The following is a 16,057-nucleotide window of genomic DNA, read 5'->3' as shown; positions in this document are numbered from 1 at the left end:
ACAGGGGTGATGGGTGATTGTGATTTGGTGTGAGTTAGGACACGGGCTGGCGAGTTTTGGATGACTTCAAGTTTACGTAGTCTAGAATGTGGGAGGCCAGCCAGGAATGCGTTGGAGTAGTCAAGTCTAGAGGTAACTGTAATATATATGTGGACTTGTATTTACTTTGTACAGCCACCAGAGGGCTCATCCCCTGGAGTCTCAAGGAATCTCATAATCCCTTGGGAGCATAGGTATTTAAGGAGGCTTCACAGGTTGGAGAGGCACTCTGGAGACCTGAAATAAAAGACTAAGGTCACACTTTACTTTGAGCTCAGTGTTCAGTCTGACTCTTTCTCCAAACACAACAACTGGCGACGAGATACAGATAGCAAACCCAAAGATCCTGGAGAAATTCTCGGAGGGAAATGATTGGGAAACTTTTGTGGAGCAACTTGACCAATACTTCATGGCCAACGAGCTAGATGGGGAAGAGAGTGCTGCCAAACGAAGGGCGATCCTCCTCACCGTCTGTGGGGCACCAACGTATGGCCTCATGAAGAATCTGCTCATTCCAACGAAACCCACGGAGAAATCGTATGACAATTTGTGCACACTGGTCCGAGAGCATTTGAACCTGAAGGAAAGCATTCTGATGGCGAGGTATAGGTTCTACACTCACAAAAGGTCTGAAGGCCAGGAAGTGGCAAGTTATGGCGCCGAGCTAAGACGCCTTGTAGGACATTGCGAATTTGAAGGACATTTGGAGCACATGCTCAGAGACTATTTCGTACTTGGCATTGGCCACGAAACCATATTTCGCAAACTTTTGACTGTAGAGACCCCAACCTTGAGTAAGGCCTTAGCGATAGTCCAGGCGTTCATTGCCACCAGTGACAATATGAAGCAAATCTCTCAGCACACAAGTGCTGCTACTAGTACAGTGAACAAAGTGATGTTGTTTTCGAATCATAATGTACAGGGCAGGTCACACATGCCTGCAGCTGCACGTCCACAGATGTCTCAGAGTCCACCAACAAGGGTGATGATTGCAAGGCCATTAACACCTTGTTGGCGCTGTGGGGGTGATCATCGTTTCCATTCATGCCGATTCAAAGGGTACGTTTACAAGGGCTGTGGAACAATGGGACACCTCCAACGAGTGTGAAGGCGAGCTGCAAATCCTGTTAAACCTGCAAACCACCATGTAGCAGAGGAGGACAGATCCACGGAGGATCACGATGAACCAGAGCCTCAGATCAAGGAGGCAGAGGTAAATGGGGTGCACACATTCACCACGAATTGTCCCCCAATAATGCTGAATGTTGAACTAAATGGACTCCCGGTGTCAATGGAGTTGGACACAGGGGCAAGCTAGTTCCTCATGGGCAAAAAGACTTTCGAAAGGTTGCGGTGCAACAGGCCTCAAGGCCAGTCTTAACTCTAGTTTGCACGAAACTAAGAACTTACACAAAAGAACTGATTCCTGTAATCGGCAGTGCTACCGTAAAGGTCTCCTACGATGGAGTGGAGCACAAGCTACCACTCTGGGTGGTATCGGGCGATGGTCCCACGCTGCTCGGCAAGAGCTGGCTGGGAAAGATACGCTGGAACTGGGACAACGTCCGAGCGCTATCGCCCGCTGACAACACTTCGTGTGTCCAGGTCTTAAACAAATTTCCTTCGCTGTTCGAAGCAGGCATCGGGAAATTCCAAGGAGCAAAAGTGCAGATCCACCTAATTCCGGGGGTGCGAACCATTCATCACCAGGCGTGAGCAGTACCGTACATGATGAGAGAAAGGATAGAGATCGAGTTAGACCGGCTGCAAAGAGAGGGCATCATTTCGCCGATCGAGTTCAGCGAATGGGCCAGTCCTATTGTCCCAGTCCTCAAGGAGATGGCACCGTCAGAATCTGTAGCGATTACAAAGTAATTATCAATCGTTTCTCTCTGCAGGACCAATACCCACTATCAAAGGCCGACGACCACTTTGCAATGCTGGCGGGAGGAAAGATGTTCATGAAACTGGATCTGACTTCAGCCTACATAACGCAGGAACTGGAGGAATTATCGAAGGCCCTTACCTGCATCAACACGCACAAAGGTCTTTTTGTTTATAACAGATGCCCGTTTGGAATCCAATCAGTGGCGGCGCTTTTCCAGAGAAACATGGAAAGTTTATTTAAGTCAGTCCCGCACACCGTGTTCTTCCAGGACGACATCTTGGACACAGTCGAGCACCTGCAGAACCTGGAGGAGGTTCTTAGACAACTCAACCACGTGGGGCTCAGGTTAAAACGCTCGAAGTGTGTTTTCCTGGTCCCTGAAGTGGAGTTCCTGGGAAGGAGGATTGTGGCGGACGGCATCAGGCCCACCAACGCGAAGACGGAGGCAATCGAGAACGCACCGAGGCCACAAAATGTGACAGAGCTGCGGTCGTTTCTGGGACTCTTGAACTACTTTGGTAACTTCTTACTGTGTCTCAGCACCCTGCTAGAACCACTGCACATCTTACTCGAAAAGGGGGCGAATGGGTTCGGGGCAAAAGCTAAGAAAATGCGTTTGTAAAAGTGAGAAAATTATTGTGCTCAAACAAATTGCCTGTGTTGTATGATCCATGTAAGCGTTTGGTACTAGCATGTGATGCGCCGTCATATGGTGTCGGGTGTGTATTGCAACAAGCTAATGATTTCGGGAAACTGCAACCAGTTGCTTATGCATCCAGGAGTCTGTCTAAGGCTGAGAGAGCCTACAGCATGATTGAAAAAGAAGCGTTAGCGTGTGTCTATGAGGTAAAGAAAATGCATCAATACCTGTTTGGGCTAAATTCGAATTGGAAACTGACCATAACCACTTATATCCCTGCTTTCTGAGAGTAAAGGGATAAGTACCAACGCATCGGCCCGCATCCAGAGATGGGCGCTCACGTTGTCCACATACAACTACACCATCCGCCACAGGCCAGGCACAGAAAACTGCGCCGATGCTCTCAGTAGGCTGCCATTGCCCACCACGGGGGTGGAAATGGCGCAGCCCGCAGATCTAGCCATGGTTATGGAAGCATTTGAGAGTGAGCAATCACCCGTCACTGTCTGGCAGATCAAAACCTGGACAAGCCAGGACCCCTTATTATCTCTAGTCAAAAGCTGTGTGCTTCATGGGAGCTGGTCCAGTGTCCCAGTGGAAATGCAGGAAGAGATAAAGCCGTTCCAGTGGCGCTAAGATGAAATGTCTATACAGGCAGGCTGCCTTCTGTGGGGCAATCGAGTAGTGGTCCCCAAGAAGGGTAGAGACACCTTCATCAATGACCTCCACAGTACCCACCTAGGCATCGGAATGATGAAAGCGATAGCCAGATCCCACGTGTGGTGGCCCGGTATTGATGCGGACTTAGAGTCCTGCATTCACAGATGCAATACATGCTCGCAGTTAAGCAATGTACCCAGGGAGGCACCGCTAAGTTTATGGTCTTGGCTCTCCAAACCGTGGTCTAGGGTACACGTCGACTATGCAGGCCCATTCTTGGGTAAAATGTTCCTTGTGGTTGTAGACACGTAATCTAAGTGGATTGAATGTGAGATAATGTCGGCTAGCATGTCCACTGCCACTACTGAAAGCCTGCGGGCCATGTTTGCCACTCACGGCTTACCCGATGTCCTGGTGAGTGACAACGGACCATGTTTTACCAGTGCTGAGTTCAAAGAATTCATGACCCGTGAAGGGATCAAGCATGTCACATCTGCCCCGTTTAAACCAGCGTCCAATAGTCAGGCAGAGAGAGCAGTGCAAACCATCAAGCAAGGCTTGAAGAGGGTAACTGAAGGCTCACTACAGACTCGCCTATCCAGAGTCCTGCTTAGTTACCGCATGAGACCCTACTCATTCACTGGGATCCCACCTGCTGAACTGCTCATGAAAAGAGCACTTAAGACAAGGCTCTCGTTAGTTCACCCTGATTTACATGAACAGGTAGAGAGCAGGTGGCTTCAACAAAGTGCATACCATGATAGCACAAATGTGTCATGCTAGATTGAAATCAATGATCCTGTATTTGTTTTAAATTATGGACAAGGTCCCAAGTGACTTCCTGGCACTGTCATGGCCAAAGAGGGGAGCAGGGTGTTTTGGGTCAAACTTTCAAATGGACTCATTCACCAGAAACACTTAAACCAAATCAAACTCAGATTCATGGACTATCCAGAGCAACCCACCTTGGACCCAACCTTTTTTGATCCCCAAACATACACACCAGTGGCAACCAGCACCACGGTTGACCACGAAGCAGAACCCATCATCCACAGCAGCCCTGCAGGGCCCAACACACCAGGCAGCCCAGCAAGGCCAGCTGCATAGCAGCCCAGCGAGGGCCCAACAAATGATTCAACAACACCAGCTTTCACACCGAGACGATCAACCAGGGCAAGAAGGGCCCCAGATTGACTCAAATTGTAAATAATTACACTATTGACTTTGGGGGGAAGTGTTGTTATATATGTGGACTTGTATTAACTCTGTACAGCCACCAGAGGGCTCATCCCGTGGAGTCCCAAGGGAACCCATAATCCCTTGGGGGCACAGGTATTTAAGGAGGCTTCACAGGTTGGAGAGGCACTCTGGAGACCTGCAATAAAAGACTACGGTCACACTTTACTTTGCGCTCGCAGTGTTCAGTCTGACTCTTTCTCCATACACTACAGTAACAAAGGCATGGATGAGGGTTTCAGCAGTAGAAGAGCTGAGGCAAGGGCGGAGGCAGCCAATTTTACAGAGGTGGAAAATGCCGGCTTTAGTTGTGCCGCGCATATGTGGCTGGAAGCTCATTTCAGGGTCAAATATGACGCCTAGGTTGCGAACAGTCTGGTTTAGCCTCAGATAGATATTAGGGAGAGGGATGGAGTCAATGGCTAGGGAATGCAGTTTGTGCCGGGGACCAAAGACAATGGCTTCGGAATTGCCAATATTTAATTGGAGAAAATTACTGCTCATCCAGTACTGGATGTCAGACAAGCAGTGTGACAATTTAGAGACCAGGGAGGAGTCCTGAGAAGTGGTGGAGCGATAGAGCTGGGTGCGTCAGCGTATATGTGGAAACTGACTTTGTGTTTTCGGATGATATCGCCAAGGGGCACCATAGAGATGAGAAATAGGAGGGGGCCAAGGATAGATCCTTGGGGGACACCACAGGTAACGATGCGGGTGTGGGAAGCGAAGCCATTGCAGGAGATTTTCTGGCTATGATTAGATAGAAAAGAATGCAACCAGGCGAGTGCAGTCCCACCCAGCTGGATAATGGTGGAGAGGCGTTGGAGGAGGATGGAGTGGTCAGCTGTGTCAAAGGCTGCAGACAGGTCCAGGAGGACAAGGAGAGATAATTTACCTTTGTCACAGTCACAAAGGATGTCATTTGTGATTTTTATGAGAGCCGTTTTGGTACTTTGGCAGGGGCGGAAACCAGATTGAAGAGATTCAAACATGGAGTTCCTGGAAAGATGGTCATGGATTTGGGAGGGGACAAAACGTTCAAGGACTTTGGAGAGGAAAGAGAGGTTGGAGATAGAGCGGTAGCTAGCGAGCACAGTGGGGTCAAGAGTTGTTTTTTTGAGGAGAGGGGTGCTGGCCGCCGATTTGAAGGAGAGGGGAACAGTACCTGAGGGGAGAGAACCGTTACCAATGTCGGTTAACATGGGAGCCAAAAAAGGAAGTTGGGTGGTCAGCAGTTTAATGGGAATAGGGTCAAGGGAGCAGGAAGTGAGTCTCATGGACAAGATGAGCATGGAGAGGTCAAGAGAGGAGATCAGAGAGTAAGTAGGGAAAGATCGTGTTCAGGGCTAGGGTAGGGGGGAGCCTCAGAGGAAGTTTGGCCCGGTGGGCTAGGAGAAGGAAGAGAACTCGCAGAGGCAGCTGATCGGATGGTCTCAATCTTTGGGACAAAGACGTCCATGAGCTCCTCACACTTGTTGGAGATGAGTGTGGTGGAGACAGGGGAGCAGGATTTAAGAAGATGGTTAACAGTAGAGAATACTATCCGGGTACCAAAGCAAAATACTGCGGATGCTGGAATCTGAAATAAAAACAGAGAATGCTGGAAATTTCAACGGGTCGGCGACCCATCGTCAGAATTGGTGAAGGGTCGTCGACCAGAAATGTTAACTCTGTTTTTCTCTCCACAGATGTTGCCTGACCCGCTGAGATTTCCAGCAGTCTTTGTTTTTATTATAGTAGCCGGGTGTTACCTTTGCATTCCAGAATGATCCTGGAATAGTGAGCCGTTTTTGCAGAGGAGAGAAGGACCCAATAATGCTATATGTGGTCGAGCCAGATTTGGCGGTGAATGGCTAAACCAGTTGTCCACCACATCCATTCAAGTCTGCGCCCCTTGGAGTTGAGGGAGCGAAGATAAGGGCTGTACCAGGGGGAACGGCCAGGGTGCAAGAGAGTAATGGTTTTAATAGAGACTAGGGCATCAAAGATGGTGGTGAGGGTGTGGTTGAGGAGATCAGTGGCTGCAGAAAATCATGATGAAAGGAGGGCCAAAGGTTGGACCGTTTGGAGTTGATAAGTGCAGTTGTAATAAAGTTTGGAGAGAGGTTTTTCCAGAGGCGGATGCAGAAGGAAGTAGGTTTGGATTAGGAAAAGGGGATGTGGCTGGAGAGCGATACAAGGAAATGGTCAGAGATGGCCTTCTCTGTAATTGGCATGGTAGGAATAGCGAGGCCACGAGAGATGGCAAGGTCAAGGGTGGCCATGAATATGGGTTGCGGAATTCACATGGAGGGAGGGATTAAGGGAGGACAGGAGGGTAGTGAACTCAGAGGAGAGAGAGCATGATGAATTGAGAAGGAAGTTGAAATCACCGAGGATGAGAAGTCGTCGGTGCAGAGGCAGAGGGGGGGGAAAGCAGTGAGGATATATCCGTGATAACATTTTTAGTGTACCTTAATGGGCGGTAAAGAATGAGAATTTTAAATGAGAAGTGAGAGGTGTGGAATAAGGTAAGATGTTCAAAGGAGGAGAAAGTACCGGAGGAGTAGGGGGACAGACCAAGGTGTGATTTGGTGATGAGAGCCACACCGCCATCATGGTGGTCTGAGCGGGGCAAGTGATGGAAGGTGTAGCCAGGTGGGGAGGCTTTATTTAAAGGTAATGTGTCATGATACCTCAGCCAAGTTTCCGTCAGGGCCATGATGTAGATGCAATCATCTACGATAAGGTCATGGATGGCAAGGGCCTTGTTTGCATGTGAACGGACATTCTGCAAGGAGATCTGGAGAGGATCCGTGATGGCTGATCCACTGCTAGCATACTTAGGGTCATCGTTTGGAGGGATGAGTTGGACAGGGAGGAGATTGGCAAGGTTAGCCCCCCCCCGGCAAGCTGGGCAACAAGGTCGGTGAAAGAGTAGAATGGGACAATTGGTGTTGCTGCTCGTGAGGAGACAGCGACGAGTGCCACGGTGGGCCCTTCTGAGGATGCCAACAGAGGCACAGAGGGAAGCAAGCTTGTCTAAAAGGGAGTCGATCCTGGGACAGTGGCAAGTGAGTAGGAAGGTTGAAGAGTAATGAAGGGTTGGGGTCGGGAGTTGGGAGGACAGAGTATCTGAGAGGAAAGATGAAAGGCGGCATGACGACAGCAGAGACTGGTCAGAGAAGGATAGAAAGAAAAGAAAAAGCGGGAGAAGGAAGTGGTAACAGAAGTCAATGGCTCGGGTCCAAAGTGGCAGCCAAAATGCGCACGCAAATAGACATGGGGGGAAAAAAACTCAATTTACATAGTGAATACTACAATAGGGATTCTACAATAGTAGAATCAGTATAATCAAGATCAATTTTCTTAAAACCAAAATTGATTAATATATAGAATAAGTATAAGTAAATTTAAAATTAGAACTTCAATTTATAAGAACATAACCCCTTATCCCCTCATCATTTAAGAAACTGTCTATTTCTGTCTTAAATTTATTCAATGTCCCAGCTTCCACAGCTCTCTGAAGCAGTGAATTCCACAGATTTACAACCCTCTGAGAGAAGAAATTTCTCCTCATCTCTGTTTTAAATGGGCGGCCCCTTATTCTAAGATCGTGCCCTCTAGTTCTAGTTTCCCCCAACAGTGGAAACATCCTCTCTGCATCCACCCTGTCAAGCCCCCTCATAATCTTATACGTTTCAATAAGATCACCTCTCATTCTTCTGAATTCCAATGAGTAGAGGCCCAACCTACTCAACCTTTCCTAATAGGTCAACCCCCTCATTCCCGGAATCAACCCAGTGAACCTTCTCTGAACTGCCTCCAAAGCAAGTCTATCCTTTCGTAAATATGGAAACCAAAACTGCACGCAGTATGCCAGGTGTGGCCTTACCAATACCTTATATAGCTATAGTAAGACTTCCCTGCTTTTATACTCTATCCTCTTTGCAATAAAGGCCAAGATACCATTGGCCTTCCTGATCACTTGCTGTATCTGCATACTATCCTTTTGCGTTTAATGCACAAGTATCCCCAGGTCCCGTTGTACTGCGGCACTTTGCAATCTTTCTCCATTTAAATAATAACTTGCTCTTTAATTTTTTCTGCCAAAGTGCATGACCTCTCACTTTCTAACATTATAATCCATCTGCCAAATTTTTGCCCACTCACTTAGAGTTCACTGTTCTTGATTGAACCATCTTTTTCCCAACCTTTTCTATAACAAACTCCTATCCCTATACTCCCTGCAGAATCAGCCATTGGACCTATTCCCTTTTTAATGCTTCAACTGAATCAGTATTAAACATAATATAGTCCAAGAAGATACATATTGAGTAAAACATGGACATTGAAACACATCCAAAGTAACTTTGACGGAAAAAATGTAACTAACTATACACAACGCCTCGGCTCCCATTCTTGGCCCCAGAAATGACTCCACTCCCATCTTCAATCCCAGGAATGCCTCTGCTGCCATTTCAAACCACAGAAATGACACCACTCCTGTCAACAGCTCCTGAAGGTCTCTGCTTCCAGTCTTAGGCCTAAGAATGCATCTACTGCCTGTCTCACCTCAGGAATGTCTCCACCTATCTCAGTTCCTGAGCATCACTGCTTCCAGTTGCCAAGTAACAGAAACTGACCTATTCCATCCCTGTTTCAACTCAGACCATGTGTCCCATTTTGTCTCTGCTGTAGTTCCCACTTCACCTGGTTGCTTGCTTCCTTCCTTCCCCACTCAACTGCTCTGCACTCCTCCTTGTTCTTTACTCCATATTTGACAGCTCTACACCCTAGCCTGTGACCCAGACTACCCATGAGCAACACCACATCAGATCTATTAGACTATATTAAAAGTTGTCCTCTTATAACCTATTTCTCAACTGGAAAGTTTCCATATATGGGCATCATTGTTCTCCTGTTTTTAAACCAATTAAAGAGTTCATCTCGGAGATTTCTCAAAATCATTTCAAACATTTCCCATACAACTGCTATTTTCTTCTACGGAAATTAAGACAATCCCTTAACTAAACAGTTCAGATTTTGCAGTGAGCTGTTTTAGGAACTTGGAAATATAGTTACACTTTAGAAAATTACTTAATCTGCAAATGTTGGTGTCATCATCACTTAGGTTTCCTGTGTCCTTTTTTTTCTTTTATCTGTCTGTGTAAGTTGTAATGATTGTCCTTTACAGCTTCCTGAATCTTTGCCTAATGGGCTGAATTACCCACAGGCAGGTAGCCACCCTCACCAAGGGCAGAGTGCACTCGGGTCTTCGCCACAAAGCCTACAGCATCGATCCAGGGAACAGCAATATGAAGGAGCTGTGTCGAAGGTGACTCTCCAGCAGTATCAAAAGCCTTTGCAGATTGCCATTTCATCCTCGCAGAACCTTCCCAGTCCTCGAGCAACTCAACCCAGCAGATGTCTAACAAGTGTTAAAGCACAAAAGAGCACAGAAAGCTACCAGGAACAGGTAAAATGGGCACCTTATATAGATATCAGTGCTATGAAGAGGTTAGTTAACCATGCAATTAGTAGATAAAGTTCCTGATGGCTCAGTAGATAAATCCACTGTATAGAATGGTACTGGGATGTACAGTCTGTCATGTCCCAAGTTCTCTTCTTAGTCTGTGCTGAGTTTGCTATGGTGGCAATAGGGCATTATAATTGGCATCTTTAGCACAAGACTAGGAGCAGAAAAATGAGTATGTTTTCTGCTATTGATTGCTGGTTAGTTACCCCAGCTGGAAAGTGTATGCATATCAGGCAAGGAAATATCAGACTTGGCTGAAATGATGATCAATGTCTAGGCTCACAGAGGAAGATTGCCCACTTATTCACGGTGCCAGAAGCATGAATCCTAGACTTATGGTAGAGGAATACCTGAGGCACACAAATGAAAACAATAACAATACAAATAACAAATTGAATTTAATATTTCTTGGAACGGAGATTGATTTATGTGAGACAGGAAGAGCTTGGCTTTGGCAGGATGTACAATGAGATGGTATTTCACAGTCCCACAAATACTCTGCTAAATAATCAGCAAGACAGTTGGTGGACATTCAATTGGATATAATTTTCATATTGGTCTGGCCTATCAGAAACAAAGATATTGGGGTAGTTGTTGCCTTTTAAAAGACCAACCAGCAGAGCATGCTGATCAACCACCCAGGTGAACGGGGTGGTAAGTCTACTGATTCCATTTTGAGGCCATTATTGCCCCGTCAATGCAAGTTTCACTAATTCTCCCATTAGTGGGAATTATGGTTAAGAACCAATCTGAAGTTTCATCCTCCCCTCTAGATCTTCTTTCCCATAGAATCATAGAATGATACAGCACAGGAGGCCATTCAGACCATCGTGCTTGTGCCGGCTCTTTGAAAGAGCTATGCAATTAGACCTACTCCCCTACTCTTTCCCCATAGCCCTGAAAATGGTTCCACTTCAAGTATTTAACTAATTCCACTTTGAAAGTTATTATTGAATCTGCTTCCACCACCCTTTCAGGCAGTGCATTCCAGATTGTAACAACTTGTTGAATTTTTTTTACCTCACATTGCCTCTGGTTCTTTGCCAATTACCTTAAATCTGTGCCCTCTGGTTACCGACCCTTCTGCCAGTGAAAATGGTTGCTCCTTATTTACTCTATCAAAACAACAGTGTTTAAATGCCAAAAGTGCTTCATAGGCTTTAAAGCGTTTGGAGACATCTAATAGTCGTGAAAGCCGCTTTATAAGATCTTATAAGGCCTTTGACACTGTTAACCGCGAAGGACTATGGAGCATCCTCTTCTGTTTCAGCTGCCCCCAAAAGTTTGTCGCCATCCTCCGCCTGCTCCACGACGACATGCAAGCCGTGATCCTGATCAACGGATCCACCACAGATCCAATCCACATCCGGACCGGGGTCAAGCAGGGCTGCATTATCGCGCCAACCCTCTTCTCGATCTTCGTTGCTGCAATGCTCCACCTCATGCTCAACAGGCTCCCCGCTGGAGTGGAACTAAACTATAGAACCAGTGGGAACCTGTTCAACCTTTGTCGCCTCTAGGCCAGATCCAAGACTGTCCCATCCTCCATTGTCGAATTACAGTACGCGGACGATGCTTGCGTCTGTGCACATTCAGAGGCTGAACTCCAAGCCATCGTCAACATCTTCACCGAGGCGTACGAAAGCATGGGCCTTACACTAAACATCCGTAAGACAAAGGTCCTCCACCAATCTGACCCCACCACACAGCACTGCCCCCCAGTCATCAAGATCCATGGCACGGCCTTGAACAATATGGACCATTTTCCATACCTCAGGAGCCTATTATCAGCAAGGGCAGACATCGACGACGAGGTTCAACACCGCCTTCAGTGCGCCAGAACAGCCTTCAGTTGCCTGAGGAAGAGAGCGTTCGAAGATCAGACCCTCAAATCTCGCACCAAGCTTATGGTCTACAGGGCTATAGTGATACCCTTCCTCCTGTATGGCTCAGAGACGTGGACCATATACAATAGACACCTCAAATTGCTGGAGAAATACCGCCAATGATGTCTCCGCAAGATCCTGCAAATCCCCTGGGAGGATGGACGCACCAACGTCAGTGTTCTCGATCAGGCCAACATCCCCAGCATCGAAGCACTGACCACACTCGACCAGCTCCGTTGGGTGGGCCACATTGTTTGCATGCCCGACACAAGACTCTCAAAGCAAGCGCTCTACTCGGAACTCCTACACGACAGGTGATCCCCAGGTGGGCAGAGGAAACATTTCAAGGGCACCCTCAAAGCCTCATTGATAAAGTGCAACATCCCCACAGACACCTGGGAGTCCTTGGCCAAAGACCACCCTAACTGGAGGAAGAGCATCCGGGAGGGCGCTGTGCACCTCCAGTCTCGTCGCCGAGAGCATGCAGAAAACAAGCGCAGGCAGCGGAAGCAGCGTGTGGCAAATCAGACTCCCCACCCACACTTTCCTCCAACGATTGTCTGTCCCACCTGTGACAGAGACTGTAATTCCCGTATTGGACTGTTGTGTCACCTGAGAACCCACTTTTAGAGTGGAAACAAGTCTTCCTCGATTTCGAGGGACTGCCTATGATGATGATGATAAAGTCTCGCCACGTAACTTGAAATCTTTCATCACTGGTACCATTCTAGTAAATCTCCTCTGCACCTTTTCTGAGGCCTTGACATCCTTCCTAAAGTATGGTGCCCAGAATTGGCCACAATACTCAGCTGGGGCCTAACCAGTGCTTTATAAAGGTTTAGCATAACTTGCTTCAGTACTCTATGCCTCTATTTATAGTAACTTACTTTTCCCTTAAGGGTAAGTGAGGTCCTGAAGAGATAGTTGGTGTGAAATTGGTCTTCGGCTGTAGCGCAAAATTGGCGATAATGAATCAGCAGCTTGTTTTACACTCTATTCAATTTTCTTTTTCATTAACATCAATGCAAAACAAAATAGGTAAAGTGTTAAATGGGCTGCTGATTCCCTGACACCTAATTTGAACTTCTGCCGAATATTAATTTCACCCCCATCACTTTGCCAGGTAGATTCCTCTAAAAGAGATGGCAGTACTGCCTGGTGGCCAAATAATGGCTTACGCCGTCAATCTGGGTGGCAGCGGGTGGGAGCTCTCAATCTCGGCGGCAAATGCGATCCTCGCCAAAGTGCCGCCGAGGATTGAGTCGGACCCAGGGAGGGGGGAACACTGAAAAGTAAAAATCTTCACAAAAAAAAACCCACCGGAACACCTTCAGGGGACCCCATGCAGGTAAAACGCTGAAAAAGAAAAAATTAAAACTTTTTTTTGAAAGCCTTCTTACTTACCGTCGGGGTTAGACCTGCCTCCACACAGTGGTCCTTCCCCCTGCTGCCGCTGACTCCCGCCTGCACCAATATGGCAGCTCGGCGGGCGGGAGGTCACTTACACAACTTGGCAGTCAACGGGCGGTTCACAGCGGTACACCCCTCCCGCCATCAGCAGACCAAGAGGAATCTGTCACCGAGGGGAGACTGCCAAACAAACTCGACGCAGTCGGCGGCAGCTGCCGGCAGTGGGCGGTAAGGCCATCAATTTCGGGCCCAATGTTTCTCAAACATCCTCCTTTTCAGGCAAGTACTAAATAGATTGGATCCCAGCCAAGGGCTGCCTTTTCCATGGTCTCCATTGGGAAGATGGCAAATCCTCACCCACTCCCCACTCCTCCAGTTCCCTCAATCTCTGTGAATTACTCGGTGCTACGTCCTCATTGAAACAATCTAATGCCTCCCAGGTGATAGTATCTGAGCTGATGTATGGAAATGAGAAAGCAAGAAACACAGGGAGTAAAATCAAGAAGTTTATGGCAGAAGAACTGAGCAGGATCTTGCTTCTGGGATGTCTGCACAGCCTTATCCTCAACATTCTCTTCCTTCACACCATCATTGTCATCATTGTTCATGAGGACCAATTTTCTTCCTTTTTGCTCCTCCTCTTCATCATCTTTCTCCTCTTGCTGTGATGGATGTGCAGGAAATAAGGCATAAGCTAAGAATGGGTGAGCGTTATCCCCCTTCGCTTGGAATTAAGGTGACAAATAAGGGCGTGGAAGTTTCTGGCTGGTTCTTCACAGGGTTGCCACTGTGTTAGTTGTGCACCCATTAACTTGCTATGTGCCCTATCTCGCCATCTCCCATGGCGAGACCAGAGTGCCTCCCCAGCAGCTTCATGGCCTGATGCCCACCCGTCCCCTTTCACTGGTATTGCATGCAAGTTTCTCCTTTGACAAGATTCAGGAAACTGAGTAATTACTGGCATTTGAGGGATGTCTCTCAGATGGTATCAGGCAGCTGATGTAAAAGATCTGCTGGTATCAACTTGTTAAAGTTGAGGCAGGGGATGTAAAGTTCTGCATGCAAGTAATTGCTGTTGGGAAGATGGCAACACATACTGTAAAATCCAGAGTTAGTGACCCCTTTAATCACAGGATATTACAACATTTCTGCAGCTACTGATCTGCTTAACCACACGCTCACCACCACCTTTGATGCCCTAGTCCCTATTAAAACAATTACTCTCCCTCAGCCTGGTTGTTCCCCTTGGTGCGGCCCTCATCTTCGCTCCCTTAAGTCGAAGGGATGCAGACTTGAATGGATATGGCAGACAACTGGTTTAGCAAATCACTGCCAGATCTGGCTAGACCACATAAAGCATTATTGGGTCCTGCTCCCATCTGAAAAAATTGCTCTCTATACCAGAATCATTATGCAATGCAAAGATAAACCCCGGTTTCTATTCTCCACTGCTAAAGGTCATCTTAAATTCCTCTCCCCTGTCTCCTCCACCCTCACCTCCGACAGCAAGTGTGAGGAACTCATGGACTTCCTTGTCTCTAAGATTGAGATTATCTGTTCAGCTGCCTCTGCCACTTCCTTTCCTTCTCCAAGCCCACCGGGCCAAACTTGCTCTCAGGTTCCCCTCTGCCCCAGCCCTGAACTCACATCTTCCTCCAGTTTCTCTCCAATCTCCCCAACATGACCTCTCTGAGTCGGGAGCAGCATCAAGGAGGTGCGTGGAGAGGCGTGCTTGTGCAGCTACAGGGAGAAGGCAAAAAAGAAGTAGAAAGAAATAGAAAAGTGACGTCACAGCCAAGGCTGGTGATTGGGAAGTAGTTTTTTCTTTTTTCTCTTCTATATCAGTGAGTAACTTTTAACACTGTTCTTGCCAATTTAAGTTAATCTAAGGGTTAAGTCATGGCAGGAGAGCTCGGACACGTGTTATGCTCCTCCTGTACTATGTGGGAAATCAGAGACGCCTCTGGTGTCCCTGACGACTACGTGTGCGGGAAGTGTATCCGCCTCCAGCTCCTGACGGACCACGTTGCGGAATTGGAGCTGAAGGTGGATTCACTCTGGAGCATCCACGATGCTGAGAATGACGTGAATAGCACGTTTAGTGAGTTGGTCTTACCGCAGGTAAAGGGTCCACAGCCAGAGAGGGAATGGAAGACCAACAGGAAGAGCAGTGCAAGGAAGGTAGTGCAGGGATCCCCTGCGGTCATCCCCCTGCAAAACAGATACACCGCTTTGAGTACTGTTGAGGGGGATGACTCATCAGGGGGGAGCAGCAGCAGCCAAGTTCATGGCACTGTGGCTGGCTCTACTGCACAGGAGGGCAGGAAAAAGAGTGGGAGAGCGATAGTGATAGGGGATTCACTTGTAAGGGGAATAGATAGGCGATTCTGTGGCCGCAACCGAGACTCCAGGATGGTATGTTGCCTCCCTGGTGCAAGGATCATGGATGTCTCGGAGCGGGTGCAGGATATTCTGAAAAGGGAGGGTGAACAGCCAGTTGTCGTGGTGCACATTGGTACCAACAATATAGGTAAAAAACGGGATGAGGTCCTACGAGACGAATTTAAGGAGCTAGGAGCTAAATTTAAAAACTAGCACCTCAAAAGTAGTAATCACGGGATTGCTACCAGTGCCACGTGTTAGTCAGAGTAGGAATCGCAGGATAGCTCAGATGAATACGTGGCTTGAGCAGTGGTGCAGCAGGGAGGGATTCAAATTCCTGGGGCATTGGAACCGGTTCTGGGGGAGGTCGGACCAGTACTAACCGGACGGTCTGCACC

General features: G+C 47.7%; 1 protein-coding gene across 1 annotated transcript in view; it reads left to right on the top strand.

Moving 5' to 3' along the window:
- Positions 1 to 16,057, top strand: part of lrrc7 (leucine rich repeat containing 7) — a 480,097-nt gene that overhangs the window by 428,591 nt on the left and 35,449 nt on the right. The window contains exon 20 of the mRNA XM_070886128.1: positions 9,640 to 9,921. Within this exon, the coding sequence (XP_070742229.1) occupies positions 9,640 to 9,921 (282 nt within the window). The remainder of the gene's footprint in view (positions 1 to 9,639; positions 9,922 to 16,057) is intronic.

Source organism: Pristiophorus japonicus, chromosome 8, assembly GCF_044704955.1.
Source record: "Pristiophorus japonicus isolate sPriJap1 chromosome 8, sPriJap1.hap1, whole genome shotgun sequence".
NCBI lineage: Eukaryota > Metazoa > Chordata > Chondrichthyes > Pristiophoridae > Pristiophorus > Pristiophorus japonicus.
This window is presented reverse-complemented; position numbering and strand designations above follow the sequence as displayed.